This window comes from Erigeron canadensis, chromosome 1 (genome assembly GCF_010389155.1).
Source record: "Erigeron canadensis isolate Cc75 chromosome 1, C_canadensis_v1, whole genome shotgun sequence".
In the NCBI taxonomy this organism is placed as follows: Eukaryota; Viridiplantae; Streptophyta; class Magnoliopsida; order Asterales; family Asteraceae; genus Erigeron; species Erigeron canadensis.
In genome coordinates this window covers 39,126,963-39,151,174 of record NC_057761.1, presented here as the reverse complement: position 1 = coordinate 39,151,174, position 24,212 = coordinate 39,126,963, and the positions used below count along the sequence as shown (strand labels likewise).

The following is a 24,212-nucleotide window of genomic DNA, read 5'->3' as shown; positions in this document are numbered from 1 at the left end:
GGTCAAATACGTAGATATGACACACCACATGAAATGAAGCAGGTGTGTGCAAGTACCCTCTACAAGTTGCATACGTTTATTTGATCAATCATGTTATTCAAAAAAAAAAAAAATCATTATTTGATCAATCGAACAATAAATAAACTCATAAATAAACAAACTAGTAACTTCTCAAATAACTTTTTGCAATAACTTTACATTTCATACTTTTCTAACATTTTCTTGTTTCAAAATAAGCATAAATAAACATTATAATGAAGAAAAAGTTATATATATATATATATATATAATCAAATAAGAACAGTTTTAAAATAAGAAGACGGTAAGAACACTTAAAAACTACATTTTGATGCATTAAAAGTCCAAAAAACTAACATAGTATATAAGTAATTATTTTTATCTAAGTGTTTAACAACAAATTGATCAATCAAAATCGAAAAAATCACGTTTTTTGTTAGATGTATCATTTTGATGAATATGCATCCAAGATGGATGGACAAAACAAAAAATGTGATTTTTTTGATTTTGACGAATCAATGTGTTGTTAAACACTTAAATAATGATAATTAGTTTTACACTATGTTAGTTTTATGGACTTTTAATACATCAAAATGATGTTTTTAAGTGTTATCACCGTTCTTATTTTAAGAGTGTTCTTACCGAAGTATTATATATATATATATATATATCTATAATATAACTAAAAAAGGGGGTTGGGGGTACACTTGACACCCCTAATCCCCTTCTTTTAGTCTAATACTTTCTTCTTTATTAATTTTCTATTTATTTAATATTTATTAATAAAAAATCCTACCTTTAATAAAAATATACCTTCCTACGTACGTAATACTACCTCTATCTTTTTAGATAATAGTGTAAACAGATTTTTTATTCTAAAAACTCCACTTCATTTGAGTTTATGTATTGTTTTCATCTATTTTACCATGTTTTGATATTACAGTTATTAATATTCTTTTTTAGTTTATAATACAAACTCTTTTAAAGTATAATATAAAAAAATCTTATAAAAAATCCTCTGTTTACAGACTACAGCATACAAAATAAAAGGAAAAGAATGCCCAATCTTATTCTTGGCCTATTCTGTTTATTTAACTAAATTTGGAAAAAAAGGGATAAACTAGAATCAATATTTATATAAAGTTAATTTTCATATGTTTCTTTTTTAACTTTCGTATTGATTAAGTTGTGATATTGATCATACACTTTTTGTTCTCTTTTCAACTAAAGTTGAAAAAAAAATGGTAAACTGGAATCAATATTTATATGGAGTTAATTTTCATATATTTCTTCTTTAGCTTTCGTATTTATTAAGTTGTGATATTGGTTATACACTTTTTATTTCACAATTATTATAAGATTTATATATTCTTAGACTATCCGTCCATTGGATTGGTCTAAAATAGACTAAAACAGGATTGAGATATTTGGTTTAGCGTAAAACCGCGAAGCACTTTTACAAATCGACTCAAGAATCAGCTTTTACATAACTTTCAACCTATTGAAAGTAGAATTTACCGGGCTTAAAGTCTTCTACCAAAAAAAAAAAAAACAAACAAACAACCTCGGACGGGCTTAAAACAATTAATGATGGGCTTAAAACCCATGGTCCATAACTTAGTAAATTGCAAGGCCTCGGACGACCCAATACTATCTATTATAAGGGCCTACGTTTGGACTAAGTTTTGGTTACAATTTTTAATTTGTCAAGTACTGGTAGGCAGTCGGAATCGAACTTACTAAAAATGTCTAAAATTCTTATTCTTAATCACATAATATAAATTGTATAAAATGAATAGTAACCAAAATTAAAATAGAAATTGTAATATATTAATGATGAACAAAACAGGTAACGGGGGGTCATTTGACGGCTCTCATTGGCTGGTCCTACGAGTGGTAAAATTACGTAACACTATGGTTAAAAGGATACGAGAATGAAGTCGAATGTTTGACTTCATTCTGATAACCAGCATATGTGCCTTTCAACCATCATCACGAAGAGTAATATAAACTTTTACAAATATTTTTTGACATCTTTGAGAATAAAAACAGTATTATTGAATAGTTACTATTTTCTCATCGATCGACACTTATAGTGTATTATTTTATATTGAATGAATACAAAAAATCAGCCTACAAACCAAAAAAAGAGACAATAAAAGAATATTGATGTATGAGTGTTTGTGATATGTAACAGTAAGTGTACAATTGTTGTGACAGAAAGTGTGGTTGAGGTCGATCTATTCGACATGAAAACAAAGAACAAAATGTGTATTTCACCACAAATGGTTAACTTGAGGTCAGACCCTTAATTTGGTGAGTTTTCAGAATTCAGTGAAGTGTCAGCCATGTATTTAACTCTCACACTCATCTCTATACAACACAACAAAAATCCTCTACTCAAAACTGACTCACTCATCCATTGCATAGGGTCTCCTCTTCCCTTCTCCTATCTTAATTATTAGAACTCTTTCGTAAATGTATATATTAAAAAAATTACAATGTATTACATATTTACTTGTCATAATTTTTTACGTGACCCATTAAAGTTGGTGATTAAACTTTTTCCCCCCAAATAACACAGTCTAATTTTTTTGGGGGTAAAATGTGTTACCACGATGTCCAAAGAAGACTTGAACGCATGACCAACTGGTTATGGGCCAAAATCCACACGCTAAGGTTCGTGGTTAAGCTAAATGAATTATGCTCATGATCTCTTGATTCGGTATTCTTGTGGTATGAAGTTCGTTTCAAGATTAACATTTGTTTTTACCATTGGTAAGTTTTCCTTAACTAGTCTAGTTTATTTGTCTTACTAGAAACTATTAGATGTGTATAAAGTTTTTGGTGGCTAGGAAACAAAAAAATAATGATTATAATTAAGGAGACCCTTAAACATGTGTCTTTATTCTATAAAATCCCAAAATGCGGGTTGTTCAAACATAACATATATCTTTCCCCTAAAACGTGTGACTTCTATGTTACAAGTTTGAATTCTGTGCCCAATTATACAAGATCATCCTTTTTATAATGCTAATAATAGATAATAGATGACAATTTTCGGATCAATAGCAAATAATGACAATTGACATTATTCGATCCAGTGGCTAGCTTTAGCTAATTAGCTTGCTCACCAAAGTTATTTAAAGAAAACATTTGCGTTTACAATATACATTATATTCATATTACATTTAAATTAACTAATGCACATGTAAATCAGAATCTAGCTACATGCATTTATTAGATTGAATTACAAATTAGTAGGCCGGGTTGGTCGATCCCAAATTGATATCAGTTTCCAATTTCCGATATCTAAATTATTTTGTTGTAAACAGTGTTGAGATCTACTATTAAAATTATTAAAGCTTGAACCTATGTGTGAAAATCACCATATAAAAAGTTATCAGATGCTACCAAAAGAAATTATTTACTCCATTCATATTTTACTAAGATTATCTTAGTTAAAGAAAAAAACGAAAACGAGTGAAAAGCATAGGTAGAGATTTGAGGCATCCAAAGTTCAAAATGGGCAGTCACTAAAATAAGAACATATTCTTTATTTGCTTAAAGAAGCCGAAAGAAACAATATACGTAGGTGCCAAAATGACAAGCCATTGATTTACTTTTCTTTTCCTTTATCAAAAGTTATTCGATTGATCTATCAAAATTTTATTTTATTGCTAGTCTTGATCACATCATTTGTTTGGTTTTCTTTGTATATTTTATTTTTCGGCTATGGAAACCAAAAGAAATTAAGGTCGATCAATATTCTTCATCTCCTTTATTTCCCCCTAGCTATAACAATCCATGCCACACGAATTGGTTTAGCGTCACTTATATGTATGGTGAGCCAAATTATCCTTTTCATGAAGAAAACAAAATGTATATATATGATTTAATTAATAATATCTTTTTCAAAATGTTCTCTTTGCAAGTAGTTATAACAATAGAAGTTTGTGGTCTAAAGTTTCTTTGTAGTCATTTAAAGGAGCAAACATCTCACATAGTTAAACATGAAGGGAAGGATTGACCTTTTTAGGACTTTACTTTATTCAAAACCCTTGAAACTTGAAAGAGATAACAAATAATTTCATTACGATGTACAATTTTATTTCAAAAGTTTACACCAAATATTGCAAATTAGTTAGATGAAAGTATTCCATGTATTTTCAGTTTTTCATTTTAGTTATAACAATCAATAGACCTTTTTTTTTCTTATGATATATATGACTTTATGTGCTCATACAAGTAGCTCAACAGTTGTATAAATAAGTACGTACAATTAACAAATTGCATGTAAGAAATTGAAGGTTTTGGCCCGTGAAATAAAAGGAGTGTGAAGCAGTGCATGAACAAGTAAATAGTAAGAAGCATGACAAGAATCATGGCCTCATGGGGTACGTATAGTACGCATTAGTCAAGTACAAATGTGTTTACAATGAAATGATGTGATAATAAGAAAGTGGATGGAAGAAAGGTGTGATTGATCGAATGGTGTCATAGTGCGGCAACAATTATTATTGATGCATATGTGTATCTTGTTTTAATGGACAACAACAAAAGGTTAATATGGTAAAACGATGATTTTTTTTAGATCATTTAGAGGAGACATGTCTTTTAACTTAGATGTTGATTTAACTGGACGAGCATGACACATGCGTAATGCGACAAACCAATGATGATGGTGGATTGGTGGTGTGATGTCGGCAACGAATGGTGATGGCGGTGACGATGTCAAATGATGTAGGTAATTGATGTAAAAATGTTTTATATTATATAGAGGATAGTAAAAATATTTTATGATATAAGTGACTCATAATGATATAATTTAATATTAAGGGATGGTTGTGATTAATTCATTAATGGTAGTTTGGTCAATTTGCATATTTTATAATATAAGTGATTCCTAATGGTATAATTTAATATTAAGGGATGGTGGTGATTAATTCATTAAGGGTAGTTTGGTCAATTCGCATGTTTCATATTTTCTAAACTTTCAATACGTAGTTATAACTTTTATATAGTAGTATAGAAGTATATATATTACATGACTGTTTTTAAAATTCTCTCTTACTAATTTCAACATAATATCTAATAAAATTCGATCTGTGATATCTCTTATAAGAGGCAAGGGTGCAGTTGACATTTGTGGCAAATTGACAACTTTTGGCCAGGAAATGGGCCAATAGAAACATGTCATGTTATCTCCCAATTAAAGTGTCAAAAAGAGCCACTTTTTGCCAATGGAAAGAGTGCAATGGAGCCAAAGAGCCAAAGTTTACCAAAAAATAATTACACCAAAAAAAAAAGTTATGGTCCAACAAGAGCCAATACACGCTCCCAATGTTCACTATAATTGGCCAAATATTGCGGATATTCCTTGCCAAAAGAGCAAATCCTAGCTACTTGCCAATTTGTTGCCAATTGAGAGGGTGAAAAAAAGCCAAAGAGCCGATTGTTGCCAATAAAAGAAGCCGATGCAAAATATCAACTACATCCTTGTACATAAGGTCTAATCCCACTTTTGCGGTTAAAAATTAGTATCACTATTCATGGGTTTAAAATTTTAATACTAGCGCTTGTTAATTAATTGAGTTTTATTTTATTTTAATATAACTTTATATATATGCAAATTAACTCGGGCAGACAGAATATTCATATGAGTATTATTTGTGGAGTATATTTAAATCGTCTTAACTTCTCCATCAGTGTTGCTAACGAGAGTTATACCTCTTCTAACTATGCAACGAGATCTGGATAATCCTAAATTTAAAATGGTATATTAGCTTAACTAGCTTTCAAAATGTTGCAACCATGGTTGAAAGTGGATATAATCTTGTTATTTAAGATTTAACAGCAACTTATAAATCTAATCTACAACTGATTGATATCAAACAATACATCATTATACCTATAAGGCTAAACCATACCGGAATAGGAGTTCAGATCATGTGCATAACAGCGGGGATCACTACAAATTATATTTCATTTGTTCACACTTTTAGTTAACATGAATAAATTTAAAAATTTGTCACGCTTTTATGTGTGTAAAAATATGGAGAACTAAAAGTATGTATAAATTAATGCACACAAAAAACTATGGTATTCTAAAAGTTTATACTTCTTAGTATAGATTTTCATATCTAATTTGTCACATCATATTTGTTCACGGCTACACGCCACATATTTAGTTAGTGTGGACAAATGTGGTGTGACAAATTAAATATGAAAGGTTACACTAAAAAGTGTGAACATTTAGAATATCATAACTTTAAGTGTGAATTAATTTCTATACACTTTTAATTCTCTATATTTTTACATACAAAAAACGTGACAAATTTTTTAGTTTGTTCACGCTAACTAAAAGTGTAAACAAGTACAATATTATTTGTAGTGGATGTTTCGAAATCTATCATCTTGACTTACATGAACTTAGGCCATATTTTGCTCTCATTTCATTATGGTAAAAAGTTTTTTCACAAGTCTGTATATTGACTTTAAAAGTTAAAACCTTGAATTGTAGAAAAATATTTGGGTCCAAGATTCTTTTTGAAAGAACTCAAATTACCTATCTACAAGGTCATGACAAAATGATTGAGATATGTTCCCCTAGTGCCCCTCATCAAAATAAACTACTTTGGACATATGTAAATGTAAATGAAGTCTAATAAAAGTACTAAGGGGCTGTTTGGTAGAGTGAAATGAAAAGAAGAGAAAAGGAATGAGAATGAGAATGACTTCTCTAGTTTGGTTGTATTAGAGAATGGAAAGGGAAAGAAAAAAGTGAAAATGGTTTCCATTCTCTCCATTCTTTATAAATTGGAGAGAATGGAAATGGTTTGTATTTTTTTTTTGTTCATGAAGTATGTCTTATTTATATATATTTCTTAAAGTATAAAATTATTAAGTTAGGTATATTTTTTTGATATTTTTTTAATTAATTTTATTTATTTTATTTATATTTTTTTTATGTTCATTCTCTGTTATTACCAAACAACCGAATATATTCTCTTTTCATATATTCATTCTCTTCCCCATTATTTTCATTCTCTATTACATTTCCATTCTCAATGATTCTATTGTACCAAACACCTCCTAAGGTTTAAAATTAGTCTCTTCTCAATAGCCTCCCCCATAAGAAACAATTAAATTCATGCCATTTAAGACATAGCAATATATTGGCAAAGGTATTGGCCTTTATTCCTTGTCAATTTACTTTAAGCTTTACCTCTGTGCATCTCCCATTACGTAAAATTTCTATATCAAATGTACCCTTTCTCTGCTATTAAAGTAGTGGAGCCAAAAAATGAGTCAAAAAGTAAGTGGGGTTAGAATTTTAATCTTGATCAAGATATGCACTTACTTGGTGGTACCCCAATGAGTTTGACATCATTGGTTTATTTATTTAGGATAGGGTAGGATGCAATTGCATAGTTAATTACATGGGATTGGTTCTTCTAAATTATCGTTACAATGTAGTTCGAAATATATGATGCTGATGCGTGTGTTATATTTTGTATTAAGTATAAGTATTTGGCACTAATTACTTAGATGAGGGACAAACTTATACTTAAAATACAAAAAAGACAAAACGGTGTGTTGTGGTTGTACAATTGTACATGCGAGCATCTTGTTAATTACATTTATAGTTTATTGTGTTCTTATATAATATTTGTAACACTCGTGACTTTTGACCGATTGACTTTACGTATAAATTGACTAACAATATAGTTAGTAATGTAATGTGATCCGTTTTGAGACTTATTAACGTGTTATATACTAGATGAGGTCATTTGGGCCGACTTAATGTGTAATACGATGATTGACGATGCTTAGTTTGACTAGAAACTAAAATGAACTACCCATGGCCAGTTCAACCCAAACCCATTATTCGTCCCAACCTTACCCAAACCCTTACACCACCTTATCCATCCATTCATTTACTCATTTCACTTTCTCTCTCTAATTAAACACACACACACACACTCTTCTCTCCCACCCTTTCTCTGAAATTTCTAGCATTTAATTCACTCTCAAGCAAGATTCAAGTTAGATTAATCATCATCATCATTATTGAAACAACATATCAAAATTTGAGTTCTCCAAGTGCAAGATTTCTTCCCAATCGGGTCAAATTTGGGCTTGAACACTTAGTGAAGGTCTTGGTAAGTTAAACTCATTTCATATTCACCATTTTATGTTTGTTAACATGTTTCTAGTTGTATCTAAGTGTTTTCGGGTCACAAATCGAGTTAAAAACGGATTTGAGAGTAAATTAGGGTTTTATTAGGGTTTTAGGTTGATTTGTAAGAATTTGATGATGGATTTAATGTTTTGAGACAAGATTGTGATGTGGGTTGTGTTTAGTGACGTTAAAATATGTTGGTTTATGCATAAAAATATGTTTTGAAGCTTTGGAATTTCATTTCAAGGTCCTAAATGGTGTTATAGTTGAGTTTGGGTCGTGTTTGGGTTAATCTGGGTCGTATCACGCCGTGAAAGGGGGTCTCACGCTGTGAAAATTCAGTCTTAAGCAGATAAGTGGGTCAGAAACATTTCTCACACCGTGATGCCGAGCCCTCACACCGTGATTGGGTTGTTCTGGTCGCGCCATGATTGTAAGTCTTTTTCGCGTCAGTTTTTAAACGTACATAACTTTTAAACCGTAAGTCCAATCTTAACATATGACCTATCGTTGGAATCGTATGAGAGTTACTTTCTCATGGTATCATTCATTTGGGATGAATCTTTCTCAATATCTAAAAATGTTGGGTTAAAGTACTTTTGTTCTTGTCTTGGAAAACCGTTGAGGCGTTTGTGGGATTTTGGCGTGACCTAAACTAACTAGACCTTAATTGTCTAGGATTTTAGAGTTGATATTGATTGTATTGTGACATACATTGATAGGTTGTGGAAACGTGGCAGTTGTTGAACGTCTTTAACTCAATTCTAACTCGATCTTAGCTTACTATTGCCAATCATGGTGAGTTCCGTAGCTCCCTACTTGATTGAATTCAAGCTGAAAAGGGTACACATACTTGATTGATTGTTTCAATTGACTCTTTGACTTATTGTTTGGTTGTTTATGCATTTGATTTTGATTATATGATGTAATTATGATAGTTGTACTACATGGAAAACGATGATACCTTTAAAGAGTTGCATGAAGTGTGATATGTGAAAATCTAGTTAAATTAAAGGGAAAAAATCCATAAAAAGGTAACATTTTTACATAAAATTCCTAATAAGGGGAACCTATTTAGTTTTCGTCTATTAAAAGGATCACATTTCTAAACATTTCGCAATAAAGGGAATGTTGTTAGTTTTTCTCGTCAATCTTTCGTTAAGTTCCACGTCAGCGTGCCATGCCACTAAAAATTGTTTACATGGAGTTTGACTTTTAGTGAAAATGAATATACATATATGTTTTTACAGGTGTCTTGACAAACCTCCCATCCAATCAAACAAAATGGTTAGCAGATCTTTTGAATGCATATTATGCTAGAGTATCGAGACCCTGGTTCTTGAGAACAATCTCTTCAATGGGTTCTTCATTGCAATGGTTACATCAAACAACAATAGTTTTCATGGTGAACTTCCAGAAACTATGGCAATTTAATAACATTATTATTTCCCCTAAAAAGCATATGAACCCTAAGGGGGGGGGGGAGCTGATATGTCCATTTATATGCATATTCCCATATCGTTTCTAAGTCGTTTTAAGCTTAATTATGTGCAAATTATATGTATATTCGATGCTTTGATGGTATTGTTAGTGATTTCAGGCTTAGAACAGGTACATTGGCTAGAAATAGCTTTTAGAAGGATAAAAGATGCATTAGGATGATTCTTGGACGAGTACGAGTGAAGACGAGTTGAAAAATACAAGTTTTACGAAAGTTGGAGGCTTGTGCGGCGCACGAGATGAGCATGCGGCGCACAAAAAAGTGAGAATTTAGACAGGGAATTTGGCGATTGTGGTTGTGCGGCGCATAACGGGCTAAGGAAAGTCTGAAACTTGGAAACTCTTGGTTTTGCGCGGCGCATTGGTGATATGTGCGACGCATAAAAGAGATCGGCTGAAGGGTTTTTGATTTTTCACTATAAATACAAGACCATAGCCCTCCCATTCGAGAAACAATCACTTCTAGTCGATTTTAGGGTTCTTTGGGGCTATTCTCAGCAGCTTTTTCGTCCATCAAGGTCTAAGGGTTGTTCGTGAGCTTCAAGGCATTCGGTTGTCGATTTTCTTAGCGTTTACTTGTTTTCTACACATTGGTACAATATGTTCTTCTATATTTTTACTCTTTGTGCTTTGTTTTGATTATGAGTAGCTAAATAATTCATCATCCACTGAGATGAAGTGATACATTGAATAATGGTTGCATAAATCTTTTGAACTCAAGTTGATTTGATTTAACGTTGTGTCGTAATCTTAGCTTATTAATTCTTTGTTATTTAACTCTTAATTGCGAATAGTTTTTGCATGATCTTAGTGGTAACTAGGTTGTGTAGAAGTTATTTTGATTGCTTGGTTAGAAGCGATTGTTTCTATGACGAGTACGGTAGAAAGTAATTAATAGTTAATAAGAGTTAACGGGTTAATGGTTGGGTACAATCAATAGACACAATTGTTATCTAATTAACCAACGTCATCATCGTTGATTGACATATTTCCTAATCCACGGTAGACGCGTTCGTCGAGCCACCACTTGTCGTGTTGCGAGCATTTGACTTCATCCGTTGTTTTGTCTTCCTCGCAATTGTCGTGGTACGATTCGGCCCAAGTGCATTGGTCACCCAACGTGTGACCCGCTTGAAAAACATCATCGATCACCACCTTGACCCTCTTGATCTCATCCTGCAGAAACAAAGAATATGTCTCTTCGTGCTTCGAGACCTTGCGGCTTGGTGCTTCTATAATAGCAACATGTTGCTTGCATTGTCATCTTTTCTTCCATAGGTAACCCAGGACCCTGGAGAGATCAGTTTGAAGGAGGGTGTCCTTTTTGATATCGGCCATGATTCGTATTTTCATCTCATCTTCGGTTAGATGAGGTCGGTGAACATTGTTTTTTGATGATGAGGACGCCATTTGGTTAGAATGAGTGAGTAACTTTGTAGAAGAATGAAATTTAGAGTTGTTGATGAATCTAAACTATGCTCTAAGTTTCTATTTATAGAGTGACAATCCAGGTATCCGTTCATGGACTATAAGTGTAAATGTTTTTGAATTTTGGTCTTTTAAGGGACTGAAAGTGTAAATATTTCGAATTCAAACGTAAACGTTAGAGGGACTAATGGTGTAAATATTTTGAATTTTGAACGTTGGAGTAGCGTCTTTGTAGTCTACCTATAAATACTGGGACCTTATAAAAGATTTCAGATCAAAACTCAAACTTCTATATATCTGAAATGGCTTCTTCATCAAATGCCCCTAACCGAAAACCACCAATGACTATCGATCAAGTGAATGACAGTATCATGGCTGATATCCTCAACCATCGAATGTTCAAAGAGGAACTTGTTGCCGTTGGTCGAAAACTAAAGGCGAAGAGGCAATGGTGTAAAAAAAATTGATTATATACAAACCGGACATTGTACTAATCTTGAGTGTCAATACTTTACTTATTTGCAGGGTAAGATCGACAAGATTGAAAGTGCTATGGAAGAACTTGCTGATGCGGTCATCAACTTAAACCATTTGATCATAAATGCCGAAACTGTTTACGAACAAAAAAAATGAGTGTTTAATATGTTGTAATGTTTCTAAATTATGTTCTTATGTTTTTAAATTATATTGTAATGTTAAGTACTTTTAAATTAGTGTATGATGGTTTAAGTAGTTTTAATTATGTTGTAATGTACTTTTTAAAAAAATAAAATGACATTTTAGAAATTAATATGGAGTGTGTATTGTGTTTTTGAAAGTTTAAATGAGTAATAAATAAAGAAAAAAATAACACATACATTTCATTTAGATATTAAAAATTTAAAGATACAAAACATAAAATAAAATAAAAACACATACATTTTATTACGAATAAAAAAAACTAAATAAATAAATCGGAAATCGGCGTTGGTTGAGCCGCTGGGTCGTCGAGATGGGATAAATTTAGTCTCCCAACGTGTTCCGTAAGATCATATCGAAGATGATGATGAACTTCTTCATCTTCTATCTCATCCACTGCATCGTGGTTATAAACCACTTGAACTCCCCTATCCGCAATACGAACTGGTGATATTGCCCTTCCATCATCCTTTATAATCATGTTGTGCAATATAATACACGCGCGCACAATGTTAGTAATCTTGTCGACCGTCATCGCTCGCATTGGCCGACTCAAAATCCTCCATTTTCCTTTCAAAACACCAAACGCTCGCTCTACATCCTTTCTTGCCGATTCTTGAACTTTCTTGAACTTCTTGTCATTTGTTTCAGTCGGATATGGCATTGCCTTGACATGAGTCTCCCACCTATGATAGATTCCATCGGTAAGATAGTATCCCCGTTTGTAACGACGGTCGTTTACGGTAAAAGACGAGTTAGGAGCCGTCGAATTTCGCTCCCTCATATACAAAGTCGATTGATTCAAGACATTGATATCGTTGAGCGACCCTGGAGAACCAAAAAAAGCATTCCAAATCCACAAGTCTTGAGAAGCAACGGCTTCAAGCGTAACTGTTGGGTATGGATGATCACCTCTCTAGTATTGTCCCTTCAACGCTTTAGCACAATTTCTCCAAACAAAATGCGTACAATCAAGACTTCCTAACATTCCCGGAATCTTGTGTCTCCATTCATGCGCTTCGTACAACCGGGCAACATCATGACTAGTCGGCCTACGTAAGTACTCGTCACGATATAACTTGATGACCGCGCTGCAAAAATGATCAAGACTTTCATGAGAAGTTCTTGCTGCCATGCACAAGTAGTCATCAAAGTTATCTGGAGGGTTGCCCGTTCCGAGTTGTTCCACCGCGGATGTGCATTTTTGTATGGCAGCTAAACTCTTTCTCCCCGACCGATCTAGACGCTGTTGAAAGTAAACGAACCGTTGCTCAATATCAGTAACAATCTTCAAAAACAACCTTTGACTCATTCGAAATCTTTCACGAAACCAAACCGGGCCAAACTTTGGGTTTTCAACAAAGTAGTCACGCATAAGCATTTCGTGAGCTCGTTCCCGAAACCGCTCGATGTAGGCGCGGGTTTTGGTTGAGCTTGCCGTGTCGTCTTCAACCACGTCAAGAACACTTTGCAAAAAAGGTAGGCTACTACCCGTGGATAAATTTGGAAACGGCAAAGGAATTGAAAATTCGGAAGCCGAAGAAATTTCTTCAGACGACGATGATGATGAAGATGATGAAGATAATGGATCCATATGATGAAAATATGTTAATATTTGTGTTTGAAATGAGAAATATAGAGTAAAAATGGTGTTTGGTTGTGATTATGGTATAATAGGTTCGACCCTTTATATACAAATTAAAAAAAAAAAGTTTTCCAGACTTAACACAAATGGTCCCTGGAGCATCTTTTTTAACACCATAGGTCCTCCAACGGTCACATGACCGTTTGAAAAACTTACACCTTTGCCCCTCTCGTCTCCAACTCCCTGCGAGAACCCATCTCGCTCAACCCAGCTCGCGCTCATCTCCTCTCATCGGCATCTGAAGCTCGCCCAACTCCCTCCATCTCGCCTCCATCTCTCTCCCATCTCTCTTTCGGCTCCCTCCACCCTAAATTCATCATCAATCCATCATTCTGTTAAATTCTTTTTGTAATATAAGTATAAGAAATCAAACCAACCAAAATCGAATCTCAGTCTCAAATTATTCATAATGACTTGTCCGGCCACCACAAGCATCTGCCATCGCCACCACCACCACTGTCACCAAGATTCGACTATTACAACAACCGCCAAATTAAAGAATATAAGCTAAATATCGTGGCAAGATATCCATCCATCAATATGTTCCAAATCTACTGTATACCCAACCGCCGGGCTTTCCGGCAAGGTGAGATCTGTTTGTGATGGTGCGACAGTGGCCAAAAATTACGAGGTAATATGAGTTCATGTTTGAAAGCGAGATAGACTAGTTGTTGATTTCATATTAAGAATGTTCGAACCTTAAAGTTTGGATTGTTGATTTTATATTTTGGATTTGAGTTTATGATTGAAAGTGAGATGGACTACGTGAATCGTAATTGTAACTATAAAACATATACTATATCTTTTATATTTGTAAGGTTGTTGATGTTCATGATAATTAATAGAGGTGCTTGTTATTGGATCGGGAATAAAAAAGAACGAAAAGGAAAAAAGTGTTTTTTTTAGGGTAAGTGTTTATCAGATTGCCATGTCAGATCCACATGAATATTTTGATGACGTGGCATGATGATGTGAAACTTAACGGGTGACTAACGATACAAACTAACGACATTACCTTTATTGAGAACTTTTTAAAAATGAAATCCTTTTAATGGACGAAACCTAAATAGGTTCCCCTTATTAGGAATTTTATGTAAAAAAGTTACCTTTTTATGGATTTTTCCCTAAATTAAAATCAAGAAATACTTCGTAACTGAATACTACACACAATCGGGTAGTGGACCGATCCGTATGCAATATAACTTCAAAGTAAGTCCGAGTCGAACCACAAAGACTAATAAGAGCAGACGAGTTTTAAGTAGTTTAGAAAAAGGGCTGGAATTTAAAAACTCCTGTCATATTGGATTTTTGAAAAGTTAGTTGATTGAAGAAATTAGTAATTCCGAGGTATTAAAACGAAAAGAGAATTGTCTTATATCAAGAATAATTAAAAGATCATCCACTTCGACTCCATGCCACAACTTATTTAGGTTGCATTTAAGTTAAAACCAACTCAATTATGTTGATTTTATAACGAGGTTTGACAAATAATTCACTAGTAGCGCTCCTAGCTTATTACCCTATCCGACCCATTAACCAATTGGTCAATCCCTAAGATCCAGTTACCACCTTCCCTATAAAGACCTACTAAACTGACGAATTTATACTGTTATTGTAAACAATCTTGTCTATCGATTTTACCAAACCGTGAACACTTTGAATTATATTATCTATTGTTGTTTATTATCTTGTTACCACAAGTTAACACCTATCAATTGTACCCAGTCAACTAGAACAATGTATTCCTAAACTTAGATACCTCTAAATCATTCATACATTATCAACAAATCAATAGATAAGAGCACAAGAACTCAAAAAATTAAGATCTCAACAAAACGTTTAACAATCAACTTGAATTCAAAAGATTATGCAACCATTATTCATTGTGTCACTTCATATTAGTGGATGATGAAGTATTTAGCTAGACATAATCATAAATAAATCACAAATAGCAAAAGAAAGAGTAAACATCTTGTACCAAAGTGTGAAAGACAATGAAAAGCTAAAGAAATCGATGTTGAAATGCCTTGAAACTCTCGAGCAACCCTTAGATCTTGAAGGGCGAGAAAGATATTGAATATTGCCTCAAAGAACCCTAAAATCGACTGGAAGTGAAAGTATATTGAATGGTGGGGTTTTAGCTTTGTATTTATAGTGAAATCTCAAAGGGTTTTCTGCCGACCTAGTTTGTGCGCTGCACAAACTTAGTTTCCAAATCTGAAGCACCCCGATATGCACCGCACAAAGGATCTGTGCGCCGCATAAACTTATCCCAAAATTCTTCATTGCCCGTTATGCGTCGCATGCCACTTCTATGCACTGCATACACACTTTAGCTCGATTTCTCCCAACTTTCTGACCAAAATTCCATAATTTCATGCGCCGCATAAAGCATCATATTCCACAAAACTTGAATTCTTCATTCGGTATTCACACGAACTTGTCCAAGAACCATCCTTATGCATCTTTTAACCTTCCAAATGCCATTTCTAACCATTTTACTTGCTCTAAGCCTGAAATCACTAACAATACCATCAAAGCATCTATATATATGTAATTAACACGATATTAAGCTTAAAACGACTTAGAAATGATATGGAATGCATATATAAATGGACATATCAAAGTGTATGTGCATTGTGGTCTTGGTGGATCCGATGGATATCAAACTTGTGATTGAGATGGACACTAATTACACATTGTTACACTTGATGAGACGTCACACATTTCAAGTATTGTGATACTTGACTCCTATTGTTGAAACGCTTGTCGCTCCATTGGGGAGCCGGGTACTTCCAAGTACTCGATGCCGAGTATTGGCCGTACTCGATGCCGAGTATTGGCCACACTCGATGATTTGGTGCATGACCGATGATTTTGAGATGCCACGTTGGTTGAGTCGACGACATCGTGAGTATCGTTACGTTGATGGTGTTATGAGACACATATGACACATATCTTGATTTGACATCACATGTGCATACTTATTACACACATTCACATTTCATTTACATTATTTCGTGTAATCATTGATTTAATTGACGTGTGAGTGTGTGACTACACTTAAATGCTACTCGTAAGTGATTTCTTGCCTTTACTTTGGTTATTTTGTGATTGTTATCGATGGTTCCTTGTGAACCATTACTACGAACTCACCAACCTAGTGTTGACTTGTTTAGTACACTTTTCAGGTAATCAAGTGAACCAAGGACGTGATGCATGATTGATTGCTTGCTCTGAGCCCGGGCTTGGACTTACATGAATCAATGATTCATTTGCTCTACTTTTGCATTATGCTTAAGATCGATTGCCATCTTTTGATATTGTTTTGTAAACATTTGATGGTTACTTGCTCCTTCTGCTTTTTGCACTTGAATTAACTTGTTTTGGGTTCACTAAACCCCTTTTATGATTCATTTGCTCTACTTTTGTATTATGCTTAAGATCGATTGCCATCTTTTGATATTGTTTTGTAAACATTTGATGGTTACTTGCTCCTTCTGCATTTTGCACTTGAATTAACTTGTTTTGGGTTCACTAAACCCCTTTTATGTATTTAGTTGTTGCTCTACGATATTTCTCATGCTTATACTAAATGTTTTCGGTAGTATCCCAGATTCCCAGCCTAGCTTGGGATGTTATAGTATTTCATTCTTAACTTAAATTTACAAATACATAACTTAAGATATACTCATATCTACATATCCTAACTTATCCTCATGCTAATAATATATAATACCAAGGGTTTACCAAACTCAAATTTCTTTTTCATATATATTTTTTCTTATTATTAAATCAACAACGTCATATTATGTTTTTTTTTTTTTTAATAATTTGATAAGTATATGATTACATAACATACTTTATTCATACTTATTTCTTACTTCTTTTGTTAAATATTTTACTAAATCTATAAACCCTTATAAAACATATTGACTTTTTCTATTTTAGGAAATTCAGCATTTTTTTATACCTAAAATACTCTTATTTCTTAATCTTAATTCTCCTATACACCTAATCTATACTTTTATATTATTTAATAAATAAAACAACATTCTCTTTAAAAGTTATGGAGAAATTATCTAAAATACCATTAAAGATTAAATTACAATATCAGTCATTTATCCAATATATCTCCATTAATCTTTTATCAATTATCTTTACATCACTTATCTGCACCATTCGACGCCGCCTCCACCACCAACAGTGACCCCCACCACCACATCCTCGCCGCCACAACACCGCCGCATTGCGCGGGTACCGTGCTAGTTAAAAAAAACAAATCTTGAAAATGTATCAAGACCCCGCCCCACCTCTTTCTCCTATTTTCTCCACACAAACACAACTCAAAAAAGGTTTCCCAAAAAACAATTAAGAAAAAAAGCATGGGGCGAAATCTAATACCACAATAGGTATTTATAATCATTTATTTAATTAATAAAGATCAATGACCTTATTATCTTTGAATAATTAACAAGTATTTATTTGATGAATATGGGTGTGCTATACATAGAGGACATTACAGGCTTAACACCATAAAAACAATCAACAATCAAAGTTCTCTCAAAACTCTCGTGGTTTTATCCGTGTCACCTAACTCTCATCCTAATTAAGAGCACACCCTAAATGCGAACTCGACCTCAATCAAGTCATGGTGTCTTTCTTCTGCGATTTTATTGAATGATTATGTAGACACATATATTCCTAACCTATCAGTGTTAGCTTATTAAGAATTGATCAACACAGGCAACTTATTATCTATTCGATCTTAATTACCTTTAATTATATCAATTATCAAAGTACTAGTTAGAACTTTATTAGAGATCTAGTAATTAGCTATCCACACCAAGCTACACGATAACAGATTTATAGCATGTGATAGTAAGAGAATTATTTGTCCCTATAAAGGAGACCTACATATAAAATTTCACGTAAAGCTATAACATATTTAAAGCAAGTCATGTTCGACAACTACCTTCACGATACATAATTCAATTCATTCAAATATATCATCATTTGATATATTGACAATGTAAAATCACAATCAGTAGCAAATGCACCTAGACAAAAGGATGAAAGGGCCAAACTAGGAGCGGTCCTATTTAAAGCCAATATTAGCTTATTTTTGCTCACGATCATGACCAAACAATTAAGAAGAGTCCCGCCGGTTGATGTTGATATATATGCTTCTATGACAACAACAGTCCTTTTGTTCTTATCGCTAATAAATTCATTTCAACTCAATTGCCGACACTCATCGTACCTTCTGTACACGATTCGTATGACTATAGGAGCTAGCTAGCTAGTACAAAACACATGATATATATATACTTGATCACATTAAACAAAGCCAATAAAATCCGGCCATCAACACGCCACCCGTTACAATGAGTGAGTGAGATTCGGCTCAATAAATATTAATGCATCAATCAATTCCAAACAGTCTCGTAAAATTAACTGAATTTCACGAACATAAATATATAGTGTGATTTAAATTAAACGCTGATCAAGCAAATGTATGCATTATTTTAGTACTACTAATTATTATAAAGTTTTTTTTTAATTTTTTTTCTTCTAAAACACAATATGTGAATATGGTAAATATTTTTAGCGTTTGTGGCATAAAATGTTATTGGAGTTTTGATCAATAATTCTAACTAACATCATATATTCGAGCTTTTGTTACCAAAAATAACTACTCTAAATTAGGGGTGTTGAAAATAACCAAACCCAAATAACCCGACCCAACCCGAATGGGTTTGGGTGATACGGGTTGGGTTATTTGGTTTGTGGGTCGTCATTTGGGTTAACCCAAATAACCCAAAGCTTAATCGGTTTGGGTTGTGGGTGAAAATGTTATAGTTTGGGTCAACCCAAATAATCCAAATAAGATGCGTTTATATATATATACACTAATATAACACATTAAATTTGTTTAAAGTATATATTATTTGAATATTAAATTTTCATTTATAAACAAAATCAAAAACGTGTAAAGTTAAATAATAATGGATGTTAAAAAATACACTAATAAAAAATGATAAAAATATGAATATAAAAAGAGTTATATATTGTCAAAATTTGTTTATTTAATATCAGTAGTTTCTATATTTTTATATAGTTTGTAATTTACTTGTTTGTCTATGACTTTTATTCTAATAATATTATCATTTTTTCATTCAAGAATTCAAAAAACGCATAATCAAAAGTGTTTCAACACATTTGAAAATAAAGAACTTAGTCTATATAAGTATCACTATTATTCAAATTTTTGAAATTGAAATTATATTGTTGCAATATGGCGTAACTAGTGCACGTAAATTCAATGACATTTTATTTGGGTTAACCAAAACCCGATCCAAAAAATCCGAACCCAAACATCCCAAACCCAAATAACCCAAATATTATTTGGTTTGGGTTACGGGTTAACTTATAATTCTTTAAAACCCGAATAACCCGAACCAAATAACCCGAAACTCAATTAACCCGACCCATCAACACCCAAGTACTCTAAATCAACTAATTAAAACCGACAGAGTTACAATAGTTATTATGTATTGTTGTGATTGGAATAATAGGAGGTATCAAGTGTTAATTATGATAGGGAAGTGACACTATCAAACATGGATATACTTTTGGTCAATGCCATGATGGTGTTTCTATACGATGCACGTGTATGTATGTATGTGTGCTTTGTATTATGGTTATTCCAAATATCATGACCCACACTTTTCTTCTTCATTTCTTATTAAGGCAGAGTCATTTTTAAGCACCATTCATTCATTTATTTCTAAACAATCTAACCAAACACATCCAAGTCAAAGCCAGAACACAAATACAAACTTTGGTGATTTAAAGAAATTATATAATAATTGCAAGTTTCACAATGATATAAATGAAAAAGAAATACTAGAGAAAAAGGGTTGTTGAAGAAGATGGCTAGAGAAGACATGTAAGGGTGGAAGAATTAGTAATGAATTTAATAAAAATAAAATAAGAAATACTAAGGAAAGATTATATGAAAGAATAAGGGAATTTGGTTCAATTTAGGTATAGATGGATTTGGGGTAAAATACAATGACAAGAAAAAGTTCAATGTGTCAATATGGGTGATGGTTATGACTCTTGAGAAAAGTACGAGTACATAAATTAATCTTTGACCTTTTTTATTCTAATATTTTTTGAAATCTTTGACATACGTGTATTTAGAAATTTTGAGGTAAAGATGCAATGTCTAGCCGTTAAATAAAATTAACTTCAATATATATGTTCAATTTTGTGAGAGAAAATTCATGATATTTTAACAAATCACCTGAATGAATTTTTCCTAACAATTAGAAACTTAGAATAAAATGTTCTTTTACATATGATACTATATGTATTTCATATCTTGATTAAATACATTTTAAGTTATAGTGTAGTTACATCGATAATTCAAATTAACGAAAATCAACCACAAAAATATGTACTTGTAATCTGTTTCCTCTAGCTTTAATAACAGGAACATTAACAGTAGATACTATATTGTATTACGAAGTAAAGTAGCGTAGTAATTTGCAAAGTAAGTACAATAACGAATCCCCATGACCAAATATATATCTCGAGATTCTGACCCCTTTCATTATTTGGATCAATCATTGCTCCAAATCGGTATAACACCGAAATTAAAATCTGAGAAAACAAGTATCCTGATTTGTATAAAGGCTTCATCATATAATGTGATACTGTCATACTAGACTCATAGAATAAGTCAATAAGCCACCACCTAAACCACTTTTGTAAATTTGTTCTATATGTATTGTCTGTTACTCCCTTCCTAAATCTCATATTTCTTATCTATCTTTATACTCGTATTATATTATATTGTTCTTAGTTCTATTAATCACAAAACTTCCTAATTATAATGATGAAGTAATTTTATTGGTTGCACATTATAATGATTCCATTCTTATTAAACTGTATAGTTTTTCCATAAACAACCAATTTAGGACGGAGAGAATATATATCATATATATTTTAAATTATATATCTAATTTACCTTTATATAAATTACACGCTAAAAGGATTATGTCTTAAGGGATCATTTTCTCATCTTCTTTTACTTATAAAGCTTTAAGCCCGAAAAGCTCTGTTACACACAATTAATCTCAGATTTGAACTTGGCCACTTGCATTTTTACAAAATTAGGTTTGATTTTAACAGTTCCTTGTAAAATAAAGTTTATTTTAACAAAGCCTAATAAGGTTGCAAAATTAGGTTTGATTTGCTCATCAAGTAAACTCTGTTAAGATAACTGCAGAAAATAAAAAACACCTTTCGACCAATTTACGAAAATAGCAGTGATTTTTAAAAGTTTTACTTTTTAGAAATTAACTTTCATTTATTCCCAAAAATAGTAACATTTGACACGTGTACATGATGAAATTGACATTTTTTGATGACGTGACATCTTTTAGTGATGTGGCATACTTTATAACTACAGAAAATAGAAAAGACATTTTCGACCAATTTATGAAAATAACAACGACCTTTAAAAGTTTTACTTTCAAGCAATTAACTCTCATTTATTGTGGATTACTCAACATCGACAGCGGCAGTGTTAGAGGTGGAGGTGGTTTCTTCTCGATTTCTTCAACTAATTTAGAAACCGTCGGCGGTCTGTTCGAGTTCGAGCTAACCTCTGGACCTCCGCTATCTAGATCTATGTTATATGTCAACAAACTATTCTTAAACGGTCCAGATCCGGCCTATGAAACTCCCGTCTCACCTTGAACATCCTCAGGATCTCCCTCTGGCTAAAATGACGACGTTTTGGCGTATAACTTTAGAGATTTTTAATCTCGAAATAGACGAAGAAGAGTTAGATCTATGTCTCCTTTAAGATCTTCATACACCGCTTTTTAGCTTTTCAATGCTTGAAATAAGAAGAGACTCAACAGAAATTAATTAAATCAAGCTGAAATTAGCTTTAGAAGAGAATGACGAGAAGATATACCTTGCCATAACCGAGACTCAAGCGGAGCCATGTCAATTTTTGGGGGAAAAGACACGGCTGGTAAAAATTACATAATAAATAAACAAAAAATAATGTCGTGTCATTAAAATACGTCATCAAAAAAATATCCATGTCATCATGTACACGTGTCAAATGTTACTATTTTCGAGAATAAATGAAAGTTCATTTCTAAAAAGTAAAACTTTTAAAAATCACTGTTATTTTTGTGAATTGGTCGAAAAGTGTTTTTTATTTTCTGCCGTTATCCCTTCTCTTTATTATTAACAAACTCTTTGCATTTATACCCAAGAAAGAGAGAATGCGCCTTGTTAGAAGGAGGCAATCTTGACCATTATGTAAAATTAAGGTGTTTTGGTGCATTTTTTACGTTAGTAGGTTAAGTATATATAAGTAAATTAATAGTACAATTTAATAAGCTAAAAAGTTGAATGATAAATGACAATGCGGTAAAAGACCAATTTATAATCAACAAAAAAAAGTATCAAGTTTTTATAGCGCTCTGTAATTTATTAAATGAATTAGGAGGTACTCTTAACCATGATATGCATATATGTTATAGCTAACCAGTTAATATATAACTAGTAAAGTGCGGCCCGTATTGCGAGACTTCAGTTGTCGTGTTAAAACAGTTATTTATTTTAGTGTATTTTGGTGAAACTTTAACGGCTTAATTAAAAAGTACTAGTCATTGATAGTTTTTTTTTAAATATATTTATTTATTAAAAGGCAAAACCACATTAGCGCACTTCATTCTGAAAGTTGCGAGCTAGGTTTCAAATACTGTGATTATGTTTTGTTACTGATGATATGTCACTTTATATGTTAGTCTAAAAGCTTTAGTTTCGCTATATTAGTTAAAAAAGAAAAAAAAGTGTAAAATTTATCGAATAGTCATACATATTGGTACATGATATGACCACGAAAAATTTACAATATGTTGGTTGGAAACCCTAAAGGAAAAACTGTGTAAAAAACCAATAATAAAACTGTAGTTCAAAATCTGAAAATAGACGCAATATGGTAAAGTCCGAATAGTGTACAGAATGTGGACACGAAAAAGTAACAATATATTAGTTGGAAGTCCCAAAGGAAATAAATTGTAAAAAAAACCAATAAGTAACTCGTAGCTGAAAATCCAAACGAAATGCAATATGACAAAATCTAAATAGTAGATAAGTGTATACCATTGACGAATAGTAACTCGCCACGTTAACAAGTTACTATCATCATTTGATTCAAAATAATAGAGTATATAATTATGTAATTGATAGGAGTAGCATACGCATTAGTTAAAAAGTAAAGTTGATGTCGTTCTTTCACACGAACTTTATAAAAAGGAAAAATGAAATGTTGTATTCCACTGTTAAATACAGTATATAAGATCTACCTTTGTAATAAACACTAACTCGTTAACTAAAAACAAACATTTGTTATAAAAAATTAAAATGAAACCAGAAAAGTATCAATTTAATTTTACCTTGTTAAACAGATACTCTATTATGAAATTCAAAGGGAAGTAATGATATTATATCTAAAGTGTGAAGGTGAAACCCCAGTAGTACCGGGCTACCAGCCCTTAACAAAGAGTTTGAGGTAGCTAAATGGTGTGGTTTGAATTCTTGCTAAGGAGATTTTCTCTTAACTAGTTCTCCAAAGAGTTATTGGACCGTGGTTTATGCAGTAGTGACTCAAGGTACCTATTCGATACATGAGACCAGAAAGTACCATCCATTTTTTTTTTC

At 32.5% G+C, this 24,212-nt stretch overlaps 1 protein-coding gene across 1 annotated transcript; it reads right to left on the bottom strand.

Moving 5' to 3' along the window:
* Nucleotides 1–12,071: 12,071 nt before the first annotated feature.
* LOC122592062 lies at nucleotides 12,072–13,190 on the bottom strand. Its single transcript, XM_043764276.1, has 2 exons — nucleotides 12,779–13,190; nucleotides 12,072–12,637 (listed from the first exon to the last, which is right to left on the bottom strand). Exons 1-2 carry the CDS (start codon nucleotides 13,188–13,190, stop codon nucleotides 12,072–12,074), a joined length of 978 nt encoding a protein of 325 aa, XP_043620211.1.
* Nucleotides 13,191–24,212: the final 11,022 nt, after the last annotated feature.

Bases quoted from the DNA above. Each gene is read 5' to 3' on its own strand.
- LOC122592062 (XM_043764276.1), bottom strand. From the start codon at position 13,190: ATGCTTATGCGTGACTACTTTGTTGAAAACCCAAAGTTTGGCCCGGTT. The intron at 12,638-12,778 runs GTACGCATTTTG...TTGGTTCTCCAG, and splicing joins AATGTTAGGAAGTCTTGATT to GGTCGCTCAACGATATCAAT.